This window comes from Echiichthys vipera (assembly GCF_963691815.1).
Source record: "Echiichthys vipera genome assembly, chromosome: 18".
NCBI lineage: Eukaryota > Metazoa > Chordata > Actinopteri > Perciformes > Trachinidae > Echiichthys > Echiichthys vipera.
The window spans coordinates 22,470,829-22,490,389 of record NC_139843.1 but is presented as its reverse complement, the minus strand read 5'-3'; the positions used below and the strand labels follow the sequence as shown (position 1 = coordinate 22,490,389).

Below are 19,561 nucleotides of genomic sequence, written 5' to 3'. Positions count from 1 at the left end.
TTTGGCGTACAGTCGGCAGCAAAAGCAACAGTGAAATGCACAATAATGACACACACAATGACAAAGAGCTAATGATTAAAAGAGATGGGGCCGTTACACAGCATTAACTAGAACGTCATATTACATAAGATATCATACCAACCCGTTGATGAGAATACATTCACACACACACACACACACACACAGTTGGCATACACAAGACATGAGTGACATGGGACAACAATTGACAATCATCAATCAACAAAGTGCAACTGTGCCTCACTGGATGAAAATAAGGAGTTAAAGTGACCACGGTGCTATCAATTGTTAAGAAGGCCAACAGCCACTGGAACCCAGGATTTTCTAAATCTGTCAGTCCTGCATCTGGGCACATTAAACCTGTCAATCCTGCATCTGGGCACATTAAACCTGTCAGTCCTGCATCTGGGCACATTAAATCTGAGTCCTGATGGAAGCAGTTTCAATTCAGGTGCTAAGGGACGGCTCGGGTCAGACAGGACAAGTCTGGCTTTGTTCAGGGCCCTGGTTTTGTACAAGATGCTTATGTCCGTGAGTGGAGTACCCATCATTTTACTGCACACTCTAACAATGCCCTGAAGTCTGTTGCGGTTGGTGGAGGTAGGTCATGTACAAAGTTTGAGAACCCCTGGTTTATGTTATTAGTAACACCTGACTTTTTCCTACTATGATAAATGGAAACACTCAGTATAAAACAGTAAAAGACTTATGTCATCTTAAGGGTCTTAACATAGACCCGCAGACCCGCATGGCCCGCAGCATCTGAGCAGCCATGGCAACATAGCTGCCCAGTACGAGTCCAGTTTACTTTTTTTTTTTAAAGAAGAATTTACTTTCATTTATCCCGCAAGGGAAATTCAATTCTTTCACTCTGTTATTATTATTCAGGTTACGTCACACACAAATGCACAAACAGGAACTATGCAATTAATGGAGAGATGTTAGAGTGAGGGGGCTGCTCAACAGCACCTCAGCAGTGCCCAGGAGATGAACTGAGCACCTCTCCAGCCACCAGTCCACTCTCCATTCATGGTCCACAAAGGGGCTCGAACCTGTGACCCTACGGTTCCCAGCCGAGTCACCTATGGACTGACTACTGCCACCGATCGGAAGGATAAAATTACCCAAATGAAATTCCTAATTCCTGCCCAGTACGAGGCAGTGACGTGCAGTCAGGGGAGGCAGGTGAGGCTGTGCCTCCCCTGTCATCATGAGAGGAATAAGAAACGAAATAATAAAATAACACAAGTATTAATATTTGTCCTCTGGACTATGATTTTGGTGTGGTTCTTGTTGTATTTTGACCGTTTTTATAGTAAAAATGGCAGAAAATTCTGTATTTCCTGTTTAAATTAACGGAGTCTCTTCGGAGACGAGAGGTGAGGCATGGTCAACCGAGCCTCCCTCCAGATTGCGCAATCACTCACAAACTGTATTGAGCGCGTGCCCTCTGCGCGTGCTTGTTCCCATTTCTGTGTATGTTTCCAATATGATGGTTGAGGACACTTTTATGAAATAAAAGTATACGTCTTCTTTTCCATGGTGTTCAGTAATGTATTTTACGTATATGTGTAATATTTACATCTTATTGATGTGACATAAATCCACAGGGAATATGCTGCCTTGAGGCAGGCCCTACCTCTGCCTCAAGGAGGGCGGCGATAGTGAGCAGCCTAATAGCCTGCATCCAGCCAGGTCACGGTGATACATTTTTATTGGTCATATCCAGTTTAAGCCCACAGAGGCAGATTGTAACATTAGGGCAAAAATAGTTTACACTTTAGCAGTCTTACGTCTGCAGAGCGGCTCTGTGTAGGGGAGGCTGATGGTGGTCTTTCTCTGTGTACAGGAGGCTGACGGTAGTCTTTCTCTGTGTAGGGGAGGCTGATGGTGGTCTTTCTCTGTGTAGGGGAAGCTGACGGTGGTCTCTCTCTGTGTAGAGGAGGCTGACGGTAGTCTTTCTCTGTGTAGAGGAGGCTGACGGTGGTCTCTCTGCAGAGTTGCTCTGTGTAGGGGAAGCTGACGGTAGTCTTTCTCTGTGTAGGGGAGGCTGACGCAGGTCTTTCTCTGTGTAGGGGAGGCTGACGGTAGTCTTTCTCTGTGTAGGGGAGGCTGACGGTGGTCTTTCTCTGTGTACAGGAGGCTGACGGTAGTCTTTCTCTGTGTAGGGGAGGCCGACGGTGGTCTTTCTCTGTGTAGGGGAGGCCGACGGTGGTCTTTCTCTGTGTAGGGGAGGCTGACGGTAGTCTTTCTCTGTGTAGGGGAGGCTGACGGTGGTCTTTCTCTGTGTACAGGAGGCTGACGGTAGTCTTTCTCTGTGTAGGGGAGGCCGACGGTGGTCTTTCTCTGTGTAGGGGAGGCTGACGGTAGTCTTTCTCTGTGTAGGGGAGGCTGACGGTGGTCTTTCTCTGTGTAGAGGAGGCTGACGGTGGTCTTTCTCTGTGTACAGGAGGCTGACGGTGGTCTTTCTCTGTGTAGGGGAGGCCGACGGTGGTCTTTCTCTGTGTAGAGGAGGCTGACGCCGGTCTTTCTCTGTGTAGGGGAGGCCGACGGTGGTCTTTCTCTGTGTAGAGGAGGCTGACGGTGGTCTTTCTCTGTGTAGGGGAGGCTGACGGTGGTCTTTCAGGTCTTGGCTGGAGGGTCAGGACTTTGGCACACACCTCGGTCAAAACTGGGCTCCTGGAAATGAAGAGAAAACAGCAAAAAGGACAATTTTACGATCTAGTCGTTTTGTTTCACCTATATGTATTTCAGGCTGGATGAGTTTCCTTCTCAGAGACCTGATCAGAACAAATAGACTGACAGGATATGGAAATTAGCAAACAAAAAGACTTCAACCTCACCTCTGTGTAGAGGCAAATTGGAATCAACACAACTCAGTCACAGCTTGGAAACATATTATTTTGATCGGGATAAAAAAAGGACAAAATTACCCAAATCAAATTCCTAAGTCCTCCCCAGTACGAGTCCGATTTACTTTTTAAACTTTATTAGAGTTTACAATTTTACACGTTATGTCCACTCAATAAAGAACACACAGTACATATCACAGAAAAAAACATGTGCAGTAGTGCAAAGTCAGAAGAAAGCGCTTACGAAGTCCATGATGTTTTGAAAGTGCTGTGTCACAAGTTCAAAGCTCTCCATCATGGGAGGAGCTGGTTCTGGTCCAGGCTTCATCTCCTCCGGAGCTCAGTGAGCACCTGTTTGCACACAGAGTCACTGTCTATAACAGTCTGCTGGAGGATCATTATGCAACTGGGCTTCCACAGTTTCATGCACACCATGCAGATGATCAGCTGCATCAGTTCCTTGTGTTTCTCTGTGGGGCTGTTTTCCAGGACACAGAACATGACAGATTTATAGGACAACTCAAAGTTTAGCCCTACACTTCCATCGCTCTGTAACAGTCCATTAACAACTGCGGTCACGTCAGCCGCCACTTTGTATGTGTTGCGTGTCTATAACTGCACTTACGGTACGGGTGCCAAACCGACTTGGCCAAAGTGGATGGGAAAGCAGTTTTTTATACCCTGTGCAAATTTCCTGATTTTCAAGAATAAATTAAAATGATTCCATAGGAGTTTGCTAATATTTTCAATGGATTCTTGTTCACGGTGACTCTGACTGTCATTATGGAAAATATCAAAACATTTTAATGTATGGTTTTATAATACATTCAATTCAAAATCTCTCCCAGGTTCAAAGTGCATAGGGATCATTTCCTAATTTTCAAGACTTAATTAAAATGATTCCCTAAGAGGTTGTTGTCGATTATCATTGTCTTTGAGCTTCACTGCAACACTTTCAATTCCCTAAACACCCTGCATAGTAAACGGAAAGATTACTGGGGAGGAACTCACACTCACTCTGTTAATAATGATAGTATTATAATAAGGATAGGGATTTCTCCACATGCCCCTGGATCTAGGATTTGTTTGGCCAGGTCTGATCTAATAATTTCGTGTAATAATATTTCTTGCTTGCTCTTATCATAAAAGTTAACTTATTTTTGTACTTTTTGTATTTATTTCCATTAGTTCTCTGTCTTATGAAATCTCTGTCTAGTGCTTTTTATAACATTTTGAAGGCATTTTGTAAACCCTTTGTAATCCATGGACATTTAGTATATATTGGTTTTTAGATAACAGAATACAGACGAGTGAGATCTCAGGAAGCGACCAATGCACTAAAAAAGGCCCTGTAGCTGCCGCTGAAATAAAGCAATGAGTTACCGTGGCAACACCGGAAGTTAGTGAAGTCATCATTGATTTCTAATTGGTTTTATTATTTTAATATGTTTACATACATTTGTGATGAAACTTAAATGCAGTTTAATAGCTCAACTGTAAAAATGTATTGAAATGTTTCAATTAAAATAGTGGTAGAGGTCACTTCCTGTCCAAGTGACGTTGGACGTGAGCCTAAGTTGTTAGTGAGAAACAGAGAGACGAGAGGGAGAGACGGAGAGAGAGAAGAGAGACGAGAGAAAACTCGTACAGGCGTACACGGTAATTATTCTAAATATTAAAAACTTGTGTACCCATGTATAAGAAACTTATCTGTGAAAATAACAAATGTAAAATGTGTTTTATGTTGTTACAGTTTTCATAAATTGGTTGTGGACATCAGTAAGAAGCGTGAATCTTTTAACCAGGGTAGATACAGGCCCCAAAAACAAAACACTGGCCCAAACCAGGGACATACTATACCATAAACGAGACATTGATAGTGCCTATGGAAAATTTATTACTTTGTTTAAGTAACCTTATGATAAAAAGCTGTCCAATCGAAGAAGATAACAGAAAACCAATACATACTAAGTGTCTATGCAATGTTTTTAATTAATTTCTGAAAATCAGGAAAATATCCATTCGCCAGTATGCACTTTGACACTGGACGGGATTTTGAATTGAATTTATTATGAAAGCATACAGTAAAATGTCTTGATATTTTCCATAATGATAGTAAGGATCACTGTGAACAAGAATCCATTGTAAATATTAGCAAACCTATCATTTCCCTCGTGTTTTACCATTGCGCAGGGTATAAAAATCGCTCTCCAAACCACTTTGACCGAGTCTTACTTATAGACCGTAAGTGCCCTTATAGACGCGCAACAGACACTAAGCGGCGGCTGGCTTGACGGGGCTTTTTCAATCGGCGGCTGAAATGACCGCAGTCATTAAAAGATGCTGTTGTAACATAGCAACTCCAAGACACAACAGCTCTGACTGTTTGTCTGTTTACAGATAAGAGCCAGCGCACGTCTCTGATGCTCTCTGAGAGGTTTTTATTTTTGAACAGTTTCAAAAACTCTGAGCCTTCATTTTCAGTGATGTGTTCTTTAATTAATGTACCCACCATGTCTGTAATTGTTGATTTGGTTATGGATCATTTTACTCGGGGCCGGTCCTCTCTTGGTCATTGTATAGAGAGAAAACCACCGGTCAGACTGTAATGTTAGCAGAGTATTCGACTGAAGAAACGGCCCTTGCTTGAGCCTCTCCCCGCCCGTTCTCCTCCTCCTCCTCCCCATTTGTTAGGCGCTGTTGGGAACGGGGTCGCTAAAGTGTTAGGACGTTGTTAGGAGGCGTTACCGCTGAGCCAGTCCAATCGCAGCAGCTGAGTTATAGCAACGTTGCAGCATCAGATGAATGCGTAAATGATGATGTTTCAGTCTTTTTGAATTAAATTACTTAATTTATCCCATTATAACGACTTTTATTTGTATATTGAGCATCTTCCGATTAAAAAAAAAAAAAAAGAAACCACCCCAGATGGGACTCGAACCCACAATCCCTGGCTTAGGAGGCCAGTGCCTTATCCATTAGGCCACTGGGGCTATATTACACATACTCATATATCGTCCGATTAAATATTACGCTTTCACAAACATACTTTAAGTACTAGTGACATCTAGTCTGTGTTCTTACGGTGATACGCCACGTCACTAAATACCGATGCTCTCTCAGTTAACTCACTTACGTTAACTTCCACTAACCGAAGCGTCTCTATATTTAGCATGACGACAAACTGAGTCTCGGGTAACGTGATCGAATTATCGATAAGGGGAACTGAAGTCGTAGCGTTAGTTGGTCGGTTGATTAAAGCCTTTCTTCGATTACCGACTGTCTCAAAAGCATTGGCAAACGTTTACTATCAGATAAAAACAACAATGGGTATCATAATGAAATCATTCCAGCGTTATATGTTGGCTCAAATCCGTTAGCGAAGTTCACAGAAGACTCCCTTTGACCCTCGCTGGTGACAGCTCTCTCCAAACAGGAACCAGCCTCTGTTGTTTTCTTCTCTCTTCCCAACACACTCCGGAGGATGGTAACATTAGCCGGACTAGCTCTTCAGGCATCGGCTGGAGGATTAACCTGTTAACTTTATTTGGCTCTCGGTTGTTCTGTTAAAATAATGAATTTACTGCCGTCTAATCCTCACGGGAACGGGCTCCTCTACGCTGGATTCAACCAGGATCATGGTAAGAAGCGGAGCTCATATCTTTTTCTTCCAAATGGAAATGCGAAGCGTCGTGAATACTAAGCTAACGTTGCTAAACAGATGTCTTCCCACAGCATGAGCTACACATAAACACACATTTACATGTTCTTATGCTTGTGACGATAATAATGTATCGATGCTGTTGCTGTTGTACGGTAACGTTAGTCGACCCAGAAACATTAATTTAAAGTAGGGACCGTTAAATGAACGTTAATGTTAGCTTTAGCTGAAAACTACGTCAGCTAACAGCTAACTTAGCTTTTTTTGTTTCCAGGCAACACATATACTAAGAAAGCTAAACAGAACATGTCAATATATCAGTGGGTGTTAAGTTAGACATAAATATGTGGTTAAAGGTAAAGTACTGCAATGTGAACAGTATGTAGGCAGTTACGTAGGTGAACTTAACTGAAAGCTAACGCTAGCCTTAGCCCAATTTCCACCGTCTACCACATGAGCTGTGCCTTGTTAACACAACCGGGAAACCGCTAACGTTAGCTCGCTAGGTAACAACTTGCTAACGTTACGTTAAGTTTGGCGGTTTTGGACGCGACATTGGGCTAATGTTACGTTAGCTACATGCCCGGGGCTTTCACTATGGTGCCAGTTTTCATAAGTAATCTTCTGTTAATCCCTAACTTAGATAGTAAAAGTGAGCACTGTTGAAATGTTCTTCGCTCCCCACCCACAGAACGTTACCTTTACACAGGCCGTAAAATGAAAGTATTCTTTAATGTTTCTTTAATGCTGTAACTTCACATTAGTTTAATTAAATCCCTGGTGCCAACTAGCTTTGTTAAAACTAAGGGTAGCGTAACGTTGTGCGGGTCACGTGTCCTCACATGATCCCTTGAAGAGCCATGACACTCAACATCACTGTCATCATATGTCAACATTTTATATACTATCTACTGCTGCATTCCTATGCACCGGGACATGGGACTATCCTACATGCAGTCTACGAGCTCCGACTTCAAAGCGCTCCAGACCATTGAAGTCGAACATAAACAGAAAACATGGATGACCGCGATCCAATACGTTAATTAACATATTGTCCAGCAGTGGATCACATTGGTTGACACTAGAGCGGTATTCAGCTAAAACATCTTCATTGACGGATCTGGAGCCGTTTATGTAAAAGCTCTACATATGAATATGAAATGGAACTGGGTTCAATATTACAAAGGGCCTTCAGTACTGCTGTGACACTTTACATTTATATTTTTGTTTCATCCAAATGAAACATCCATGTGTATAGAAAAAATATACTGTAATAGTAAATCATAAGAGTCTGCAAATTAATGTAGCCTATAATATATATGTGTGCTAAGAGATTATAACTTGTATTTTCAGGCCAGAATATTCAAAACAAGCTTTGTAAAATCACAGTATCTAATATAACCCTACGTACAGGGAAGTAACGTTTACAGCCTATTCTTTGACGTTTTCTCTCTCACAATTTGTGTCTCGACGGGCGCCACCATTGTTCTCTGACTTATCTTGGTGAGGTCGGGGTTGGTTGAGCGCCCCTGAGTTTGCGAGTTCGAAGTTCCACTTCAACAAGAATTCCAGTGCACTTTTCGGAGTTGGAGGTCCAAAAGTTCCGACCTCCCACGGCACTGGAACGCAGCATAAGGTCAACATCCAGTGTGCCAGTTTTCCATGAATTCCACCAGAGTTAGTGGTTTGTTCCAGGCTGTGTCAGCTCCCCATCAGATCTTTTTTCACTGTGGTATTAACCTCACACCTTGGGAAAGATATGTCTGATATGACATCAATCATATTGAATTCATGATCCGTTTCTGAGAGCTGTGTCCTCTCTGTGTGTCTCTCCAGGATGCTTCGCCTGTGGAATGGAGAACGGATTCCGCGTGTACAACACAGATCCTCTTAAGGAGAAGGAGAAACAAGGTAACAAGGGTTATCATTGGTAGAAAATACATTTTCATGTTTTGTTTTGTTAGGGTGTATAAACCTGTAGACAAATTCACTGAGTGTTCTGACAATAAATCGCAACACGATGATCATGATACTTAATGCATTATTATTGTTCAAAAGGTAAACATTTGACAAATTAAAATGTTTGGAATCCAGCATTGCTGTCTAATAGATGGTGTCGCGGATATTTCTTTTTCATCTATCAAATGCTATAATTCAAAGAACTGTTGTATAGGGCTGCAACTAACAATAGTTTGTCATTATCGGTTAATCTGTCTATTATCTGGATTAATGGATTAGTTGTTTGGTTTAGAGACGGTCAGAAAATGGTGAAAATGTTAATTCTTAAAGCCCCAGATGCCGTCCACAAATGTTTCGTTTTGTCCACAACTCAAAGACGTTCAGTTTACGGTCACAAAGGAGGAAAGCGACCACAAAGTAGTCACATTAAAGGAGCTGAAATCAGAGAATTTGGACATTTAGTTTTTTCTTAAAAATGACTCAAAATAAATAATAGCGTATAAAAACAGATGGCGATTCATTTTATAGTTGGCAACTAATCAATTAGTTGATCAATGGTTGCAGCTCTGCTGTTGAATCCTGGGCACACAACCAGTGATTATGCTTTATTAACCCCCATTATGTCCTCAGTTTATTGAATAACCGTTTGGTCCATGGAATGTCATAATATAATGTCTTATTTGATCCCACCAACAGTCTGAAACCCACAGATATTTGGTTTATAATGGTATAAAACAGAAAAGCATCACATTTGAGAAGTTAGACTGAGGGACACTTTGGCATTTTGGCTTTAAAAATGACTTAAGCATTTAATCATGCATCGTAGTAAATAAACAATTTTATTTTGCCATTTTTTTTTGGGCCAGAAGCAGGAATTTTGAGCCATGTCATACATTTGTTTTAATATTTAAATTGCATATTTGTGCTTATGTATGATACAAATACTAAATATACTGGGGTAGCCCTTTGTGTTAATACAAATATCTTGTAGGAAAAAACAAAATTTGGCTTTATGGCTTGTGACTGCAGAAATATAATTCCAACCAACTAATTCTGTTGCACACAGGAAATAAGTATTGTGACACAGTTGGACCTCCTTAAACATGCAGGGGTAGAAGAGGAACTCAATCCGGCTTAAAATGTCACACGGCACATGACCTCCTTCGGTGACTTTTCTAAGTCAGCGGACTGAGATCAAGTACTTGTTCAAAGGACCAAGTGTGGCCCTTTAGTCTTTTTTCCCTGTGTTAATCCATGTGCAATTCTTTGAGCGGAGTCTCTAAAGCCTAAAGTTCTCTTTCCTGCTGATGTTATGTGTGCTGTACATCAGAGTTTTTTGGAAGAAAAACAGTCCTGACCAATAAATTTCGACCACAGCTAAAGTTTGGGACCCGAGCGAGATTTAAAAACCTGCAGTTAAAAAATTGCAGCCAGAGTGCTATTAACTGTTAAGCTGGTGGATGGCACTTGGGATGAAGCTCTCTTAGGGCGCACTCACACTGTCCATCCGTAATGTGCCCCGTGCTTTATGGTACTTGTCCCCCCCTCCAGGCCCGTTTGTACTCACACTACCTGGGCCTCTGCGAATGCTTCTTGCTGTCCATACGTCATCACACCGTAACACGTCACACGCATTGATGGCGTCATTGCGATGCGTCACTTTGTTTACAAATCTTTCCATAGACCTCAGAGTTTTTGTGCGTCTTGTCGACTGTTTTTGAATCTTTTCATCGACCAAATCTGCAGTAAACACTCCACCTCCGCATCACACCAACGTGAATCGCCAGTGTTTTAAATGTCCGCGCATGGTTCCTCCTTCTTTTTTTCTATGTCCGAACAATAGCACATAAAATTATGTCAGAACCGCCGTAGGCCTCATGCTCGTACACGTGCGCACACTCGTGCTCGTACATGTGCAAACGTGCTTTACAAAAGCCCACCTCTCCCAAACGGGCCGTGGACGGCAACCGTACCGCTCCTAGGCGTGGTACATTTGCACTCACACTGGTCAAACGAACTAGACTTTAGCCGTGAAACAAGCTTGGGCACGGTACGGATGGACAGTATGAGTGCACCCTTATGGAGTTCCTTGAAGCTGAGGACAAAACCTTAAACTCCACCAAAACGGTCCTGTGCCGTATTTATTAAATAGAGCTTGTAAAACATTTCTTCTCATTAATGAGAGGCGGGAGTCTAGGGGACTGTTCTAGCCAGCAGCTATCAGCGGCTTGGTTTTTGAACACATCACTGAGACAATCCTAAAATACCAATGTTCACATTATGCATGACAGTAGGCTGTTGAAGCATGGCTGCTCAATTGAAAATAAAAACAAATCCTTGTCATCATGCTTTGCAATGGAGGGCTGAGCCATTAAAGCTGAATAAGCAGTGTGTGAAGATGTTATTTGATAATAAGGGTTGCAATTCCTTCTAACAGTATTATATTAACGATCCCTACCAATGACATTGACTTTCAGAGTTCCTGGAGGGCGGGGTTGGCCACGTGGAGATGCTGTTCAGGTGTAACTATTTAGCACTAGTGGGAGGAGGAAAGAAGCCAAAGTACCCAACCAACAAAGGTGCGTTCCACTACTCAAGTTAGCAGTATTGATTTGTTTCTGCTTTTCCCTGCCGTAGACGGCGATGTTAGTTATGAAATGCCTTTGTGTGTGATTACGGGCTGACAGCAGACATCATACATCCACGGTCTATGAGTGGGATTGTTGTAACCGTGGATTGTGCTGCAGGAGGTGTGTTTGAGTCTGCACAGTCACACCTGTACTAAACAAACACCAGCCTCTTTTACACAGAGGTTCCACAGTGTTGCACTAATGGAGCTTTGCTTTTTGACACTGAACCAAACCACGAGGATCTAATGCTGCCCTACTGTGAATTTAGAGAGCGTGCCAATGTGACAATTTACGCTTTGTCGAAAAAAATGCCAACTCTGATGTATATCCATCAATATTATGACAAACAGGGCTTAGTGTACTGTAAGGATACGGGGAACATTTATGATATTTCATCATATTTTTTTCAGTGTAGTGTATTCCGATACATTACTAACCCCCTATCCAGTAATGTTCACACTACATGGGTTTATATCAGCCCGCGCTCACGCTGCCGCACATGTGCAGAACTACCAAGTAGCACATTTGGATAGGGAGCACATATTGACAGAACACTGGCATCCCGGAGGTAAAAGAGGCTTGACATGTAAGGCAACAGTGTCTGCGTCTAGCATGTGTGAGCTAATCTGCCCCGCCCAAACTATAAAAACTATCAAAACTCCTAGCACTCAAACCTGACCTGACATAAAAACCTCCAACTTCATGCAGTATAGTAGCACAATCGTCAGTAGAGAGAAGGACATGGTCGTGTACAGTTCACTTTTGAACTGATATCGGTACCTGGAATTCTGTGCTGGTACCCAATAGAGCCTTCTTTTCCGTACTTTATTCTCTCTGCAATAACAAAGATGTAATTTAAGTTGTAAAAGTAAGTCAAAATGTATTTATCCTATTTACTCAGATGGTTGTTTGTTGAGAATATTTTACACAAACTAAAACCCCTCCTTACAGTCTGTCACCAGGGCATAGAGAACACTGTGTATGTAAACTACGACCAATTTCAGTTTGCCATTATATTATATTATCATCTATTTTCTGCTGCTTGTTCAACTTATTGATGTTCTCATTAAGAACGATTGTTATCAACTGTCAGAAAGTACTGGAAACATGTGATACAGTGACACAGTGTTGTGACAATACCAAAATTCTGGTGGTACGACACCAGCCTCAAATATCTCTATACCGAGACTGAAATGAAAACCAAAACATGATCAAAGTAATTGAATAAAATATTAGATGACACACTTAAATGTATACAGTAATATTGTTTTGTAAAAGCTTCTGAGCTTTATACTGTAGATATTTAACATGTTCAGTCAATCAAATAAAAAATGGGAAATTTTCATTTTGCACTTCATGTTGATAAAGGTCAAACCCTGCAAACTCCACATCATTCTAGGTCATGTCCTTTGACTGATAAATGAAGTATCCATGTGACTGTGAACTATTTGTTTGTCACTCTAGTGATGATCTGGGACGACCTGAAGAAGAAGACAGTTATTGAGATTGAGTTCTCGACAGAAGTCAAGGCAGTGAAGCTTCGGCGTGACAGGTAAAAAAATGGAAGCTGACCAGGGCTCGTCTCCTGTCATTGTGTTGGTGAAATCTGTTACTGTTGCCAAAGAATTGCATTAGTGAGTGGATGGGAGGTTCTTCTTCAGGAACAGTCACTGTGTTTCAATATATTCTGATCTTCCACACAGCAGTACTGTACTATTGAGTAAAGATGTCACGAAACCAAAAATTCAGTAGAAAATTACACGATTCTCGATGCCAATTCAATACCACAGTAAAAAAAAAAGAAGATCCCATTTACTTAAACATGAACTTCTTTATTAGCAAATTTTCCAAATATTAAAATGCCATGTTTACTGTATAACAGAGATACAGAAAATAACATCAACAGGATACAGTGTAACCATTGGTCACAGTGCAACAACTTAAGATTCATACACGCACACACACCTGATAAGTAACAGCACATGCAGTCATTGTTACAGACATGGTGGTGGAGGTAGTTAGCACAGTGCTTAGAGCAGACACCCCATGTAAAGAGGCTGAAGGTCCTTGAGGCAGTGGCCATGGGTTCGACTCCGACCTGCGGCCCTGTGCTGCATGTCTCCCCCTCTCTCTCACCCCATTTCCTGTCTGTCCTATATAGTAAAGGCTTAAAAAACTGCCAAAAAGAATCTGCAAACAATTTAATGTCACATTTTTTTTTTTTTGAAAAACATTTGCAAAAGTATTTCGTCGATAAGGCCGACTGAACTGTAAAGAGACGTGCTGATTAGCTAAGGCTGCATTACTACGAGGTACAGGCTAATGTTAAACTTACAGCATACATGCTACATAACATAAGGCATTATTGCAACACATTTGGATGTTGTTCATAAATGAATCAAAATCACCTTGAATTAGTAGCTGTACCGCAGCTGTCCCCGTGAATGCCTCCTTGTTTAGTTTTTCATTATAATGTAATGTTGCCTATCTGATCCGTCTTTATAGTTTTGTTTGAGGAAATGTGTCGGGCGCGTATTTGAACGTTGCTTGTTTTTACGGTAAACACTAAAATGGAAGTTTTTCCTCCCTTGTTGTGAAAACCGCGGTAGCATCGTTTGCATAGTGGCTTCTGCGAATTGATGATAACTCCACGGTCCTCTACCTCATACGCAGAGTACTTTCATACACGACTCATGGTGCCTTTTTATCAACGAGTCGGGGCGAAGCGATCGCTCTAGTTCACTTCCATATGGGGTTTGTTGTGTCATGTGAGTTCCACTTCTCTGTGACTTTCTACTTCTGAATGCAAGTATGACTGGAACACCCTATACTGCCCACACTAGTTACTGAAGAGACTCAGCACCAAAACTTCTGGTGCCTCAATAGGCATCGTCTGTGTTTTTTATTCTGGATTTAGCGTTTCTTGTGACATCCCTACTAATGAGACAGGGACACACTATCATGCAGACACTAGCAGTTTGCTTGGTATCTAATGTGTCTTGAATTTATTCTCCCATGCGTCGTCAGTGGAGCAGTGTCAGATTAGTATTACGCTTGTGAATGCAGTAGAGTCTTGACATTTAATTTAAATTTGAGCCTGAGGTTGGTTCTCCTTTGTTCTCAGGATCGTGGTGGTCCTGGACTCAATGATCAAAGTCTTCACCTTTACCCACAATCCCCATCAGCTGCATGTGTTTGAGACCTGCTATAACCCAAAAGGTGAGCTCACCGTTTCAACTAAGCCTTTTTAATCAGCCTGTTGTGCTCTACACACTCACTCAAACCTCTTGAACCACACAGACTCTTAAGCTGCTTCAGCAAACGGAATCCACGCGCTGTAGCATCCTTTCAACCACGGAGCATTATTTGAAGTTGTCGTCAAATCTAGTTCAAAAGCTCTTTTTCTCCCCTCAGGTCTGTGCGTGCTGTGTCCCAACAGCAACAACTCCCTGCTGGCGTTCCCTGGGACTCATTCAGGCCACGTGCAGATCGTGGACCTGGCCAACACAGAGAAGCCCCCAGTAGACATCCCGGCCCACGAGGGGGCGCTGTGCTGTATCGCTCTGAATCTGCAGGGCACAAGGATAGCGACCGCATCAGAGAAAGTAAGCCAAGACGAAGTGAATTTACATTTTTTTCAGTTGTTTGTTTCTACGGTTGCCGGCTTGTGTCTAATCCTTGTTGTGTTTCCATAGGGGACTCTTATTAGAATTTTCGACACATCTGCAGGTCAGCTCATACAGGAGCTAAGACGAGGCTCTCAGGCAGCTAACATTTACTGGTGAGCATTGAGCAACAACACTGTTCACTTCTTTACCAACAGCATTGCAACGGTTCTGTCATTTTGTTCATGCTCGTGACATTAAAGGTTGAATATGTAGGATCTTTATTAAAAGCTATATTTAGCTATCTATATTTTTATTTAAAAAAAAAAAAAAAGAATACACCATCGGGGCGTTTTGAGGGGTCGTTGCCAGGTTTGTCTGTTGCTACAGAACCAAGAATCATTTTGAGTTGAGAGCTAGCTAATGGATTACACACCACTCAAAGAAAAACTTCCAGTTGAAGACTGGCTAACGTTAAACACTGTTGTCAGATGAATTGATTGGTCCAAATGAGTGGTTCCCCTGTATGATTCATCACTGACATGGAGCAGGCTGATCACTGACACACTCTGCCACAAACCTGGCAACCTGACTGCTGGAGTTATTTTTTGTTGTTGTGACTACGATCTTGAGACACTAGATGGAGGAGCTCTGCTCATTCTCCAGATTCCACCTTTAAGATGAAAACACAGTAAAGTTAACAGTATAAAAGATGTTGATGGAGAAGAAAACCTCTGCATAATGCATCATAAACAAATTGCATAAATACATCAACTCCTCCTACAAACATACAGTATGTTGACAAGTTGTAGCCTCGGTGTGAGTTTCTACATTAGACATGGACCACAAACACTCTATTCTAGTACCGTGCGAAGGCCCTGACACACCATCCAGACATTTAAGAACTAGTGCTGACGAAGGCCGACTGTTGTGTCTCGCCCGAAAAGTGGCGCTTGAACACAACGCAAAGACTACAGCCAACAGCTAATGTATGTTAGCGGTGTCATCGTTTCAAGAATCTGGCTCAAAATGACCTGTTGTATCTTGTCTGTTGATCTGAAAGGGTTACTGATACATAACTGAGCTCATGAAAGCTTGTATGAAGTAGATCGCATTAACGGTTCTCAAGATATGCGAAGGACACACACACACACACACACACACACACACACACACACACACACACACACACACACACACACACACACACACACACACACACACACACACACACACACACCCAGATTCCTGGCTTTATAGTAGTTTGATTTCCACGTGCTCTGTCTTTCTCAGCATTAATTTCAACCAGGATGCGTCCCTCATCTGTGTGTCCAGTGACCATGGCACAGTGCACATCTTTGCTGCAGAAGACCCCAAAAGGAACAAACAGTCAAGGTTAGTCTGCTGTGGGTTTTTTAAATTTGTTTTCCATACAAATGACGTCTAAAAACAACGTTGATATTAAAGTGAATTGGGCTCGTCTTCCCACTGATCGTGTGTCCCTCTCTCTGCAGTTTGGCATCAGCCAGCTTTCTGCCCAAATACTTCAGCTCAAAGTGGAGCTTCTCCAAGTTCCAGGTCCCCTCAGGCTCTCCCTGTGTGTGTGCCTTCGGAACAGAGCCCAATGCCGTCATAGGTGAGTTCAGTTTGTCGCCCGTCTCATCTCGTCACTCTCACTGATCCAACGACGATTGAACGTGGCAAAAGAGAAGTGTGTTTAAACCCAAATGTAGTGTAGTAGTGTGGATGAAGCCTGAGACATGTCACGTTAGAACTGCTTTGACTTCCCTATCACTGCAGTGTGCTCCAGTCCATTAGAGTAAAACAGCAGGAGTGTCAGGGTTTCTGTGTCTGGCCTGAGTTTGCTGACTCTGCGTATTTCTCTCCCTCCACGTTTTGCAGCCATTTGTGCTGACGGCAGCTACTACAAGTTCCTGTTCAACCAGAAAGGGGAGTGTGCCCGAGATGTGTACGCCCAGTTCCTGGAAATGACCGACGAGAAAATATGACCTTTGATCCCCTCCCCCCTCCGGAGACTTGCTACGACACAGCCCGTTTTGTTTTATTTTAGAGGAGAGGTCCCCCGCTGCACTTCTCCTTATCTCGACAGACTCTGTGAGAGAGCGCCAGATGAAGGGAGGATGGAGAAAGAGAAGCACAGACTTTGGGGAAACCCCTCGCCGCGAAGAACGGATGGAGGCGCGGACAGGAACTCAGACTTCTGTCTCTCACTGACTCCCGAGGATCGTCCCTGGACATAGGGGCTCCCAAAACCAAACACTAGAGAAAAGAGGGAAAGTTTTTTTTTTTTTTAATGGACTTCATGCCGCTTTTTAAGATGTCTTCCGAGGAATTTACAAAGGACTATTATTTTTAATCACATAGATGATTCTGACAGTTCGACAGATTGAAAAGATTTTTGTCAACTAACACCACCTAACCTAACGATAGGGAGTGCCTCGAGACTGGAGAGAATCTGTATGCGTGCACATAATAGTATACCTGTGTGACTGTGTATATACCAATGTACCATATTAGGTGTCCGCAAAGCAGAGTCAGGAGGAGCGCCACCTTAGTATTACTAGTTTTTCTTATATTCACTGTATAAACACAACGCGCCAGACTGAACTTTAAACTACATAGAGCTGTACAGAATAGTAGCAGAAAAAAATGAACATGTATTTTTATTTCCTTTTTTTCATACATTGTGCAATATGATTTTTTTGTTAAAAGCTTGTGAAAGAGTGTTTGTGAAATTCAGTTATTTGAGCGCGGGGTGAGAAGATCGATCCGGCCCTCCTCTCATAGAGCGGCACCAATCTTCTCATCTCACTGGGCCACAATGCAAATAAGCATATTTCCCAAAATGTTGAACCGTTAGTGAACGTGTTTGTTTTTCCTGCCCGAACAGGAAAACTCGCACACACGCGGTTTCCATCTTAAATCACAGAATCCTAATCGATTGAGTGAGATTCAGTAGCCCTGATCATTTGTAAAAATGTGAGTATCTTGAACTTAGTTCGACGCTGCACTTCCTTTTATGTTAATCCTTTATTAAACCAGGATGATTGGTTGTTTCGCATACTTTCGGTTGGCCTGTGCGGCTCTCCAGTCACAGCTGTATTGTATCTTTTTTAGTTGAAAACCCTGACACGTCTCCGTCATGTGCATCTCTGTAAACTGCTTCAGCCTGCCCTCAGCTAATGCTAATCAGGGAGTGCTTTGTTGAAGCCTGTGGCCATAAACCGGAGATCTGTTCAGTTTCGGGTCCAACACAGTGGAACTGTGTGGAAGAGGGCCTTTGTTAATGTATAATTAAAAAATGTACATGTTTTTCCATTTGTCTTGTTGATTGACACCATTTTTATTGTTCCAGTACAAAAAAAACACATTTCAATTGTGTTGCTTTCTGCACCAGATTGTAAAAGTGGCAGGCGTCACTCTGTTGAACGTGCACAGCACTTGGCAGTCACTGACTACAGGAGGGATGCTGCACAAACTGAAAAGCCAACTTGTGTCTGACACTCAGAATGATTGTAAAACCTGCATCTAAATGTGTGAATAAAGTTTTAACATCTGCTTTTACAGTTAACACGGTATGGGCTGTTGAATTGGATATTGTAGCTGTTTCTAACCACCAGTTTGCAAGAAAATACTATTTGATGTTTAGGTAATGGATGGAACTCCAGATCTGAATACATGTGTAATGTCTTTTACCCTGACTCTTTAAAAAAGCATATTGTATGCTTGAATAGGGCGGCGTGGTGAGATGGTGGTTAGCACTGTCGCCTCATAGCAAGAGGGTTCCAGGTTTGATTCCCAGCTGGGGCCCTTCTGTGTGGAGTTTGCATGTTCTCCCCGTGTCTGTGTGGGTTTTCTCCAGCTTCCTCCCACAGTCCAAAGACATGCAGATGTTAGGTTCATTGATGACTTTAAATCGCCCGTAAATGAATGGTCGTCTGTCTCTGTTTGTCTCTATGTGTCCTGTGATAGACTGGTGTCTATGGCCTCACGCCCGATGAAGGGACAAGCGGTTGAAGATGGATGGATGCTTGAATAGAATCATATCCTCATCTAGTCTCTCCTCAATTGTATGTATTAAGGTATTTATATATATATTTATAAAATCTCATTTAGGATAACTAACGAGGATGACGTGCACTGATCCCATATATCCTGGACTGGTATCTGAGCACTGACCTTATTAAGTAGATCAGTGTCCACCATGACATGATCGAGACTATAAATACATGCAGAGTTCCATATCGTGTCTTTTTTTCTTTTCTACTGTTGCATATTACTGTGTCATACTCATAGACTATATTTAGATGGACGGCTTTACAGCTCCCTTAAAATGAAGCCAAAGCACCTGGTTCACCCCATGGTGGCTGGCTGCAGTACAGGCCATAAGTCCCGCCCCCTCCATGTTAGCAGATGGGTGGATTGGGTAAATCATTTTACCCAAGATGGTTTCTGTCATTTTAGGTACCGGTAGTTTTCTGATAAGCTTGGTTTTCATTAGTTATTATTTGATGCTGTAAGAACGAGGTGAAACTTCAGCTGTGATCCGTGCGGTTGGTCAAGCGGGTGTGTGCTCGGGACTTAGATACTGCCCGATCCCTACTGTGCAGATTCTTGTCCCAAAATTACAACATGGTGGCCCCTACATCAAAGATATTTTGGCTTGGAGACTTGTCGTCCATCTTTATATCCAGTCTATGCACATTAAATCTTTATATTACTTCACCGTGGACTTTGATCTTCTTGCTCATGCAGTATATGCAGCCCAAAGGACTGTGGGTCAGAATAGCCAGAAAAGCATGCTGGCTTACATAG

At 42.4% G+C, this 19,561-nt stretch overlaps 1 protein-coding gene across 1 annotated transcript; it reads left to right on the top strand.

Annotated features, from left to right (window-relative positions):
- Positions 1-6,256: 6,256 nt before the first annotated feature.
- Positions 6,257-18,266, top strand: wdr45b (WD repeat domain 45B). Its single transcript, XM_083933251.1, has 10 exons — positions 6,257-6,511; positions 8,368-8,442; positions 10,968-11,069; positions 12,585-12,672; positions 14,245-14,339; positions 14,535-14,725; positions 14,816-14,901; positions 16,019-16,120; positions 16,240-16,361; positions 16,628-18,266. Exons 1-10 carry the CDS (start codon positions 6,445-6,447, stop codon positions 16,732-16,734), a joined length of 1,035 nt encoding a protein of 344 aa, XP_083789377.1. The 5' UTR covers positions 6,257-6,444; the 3' UTR covers positions 16,735-18,266.
- Positions 18,267-19,561: the final 1,295 nt, after the last annotated feature.

Bases quoted from the DNA above. Each gene is read 5' to 3' on its own strand.
- wdr45b (XM_083933251.1), top strand. From the start codon at position 6,445: ATGAATTTACTGCCGTCTAATCCTCACGGGAACGGGCTCCTCTACGCT. The intron at 6,512-8,367 runs GTAAGAAGCGGA...GTGTCTCTCCAG, and splicing joins TGGATTCAACCAGGATCATG to GATGCTTCGCCTGTGGAATG. The intron at 16,121-16,239 runs GTTAGTCTGCTG...CTCTCTCTGCAG, and splicing joins AAAAGGAACAAACAGTCAAG to TTTGGCATCAGCCAGCTTTC.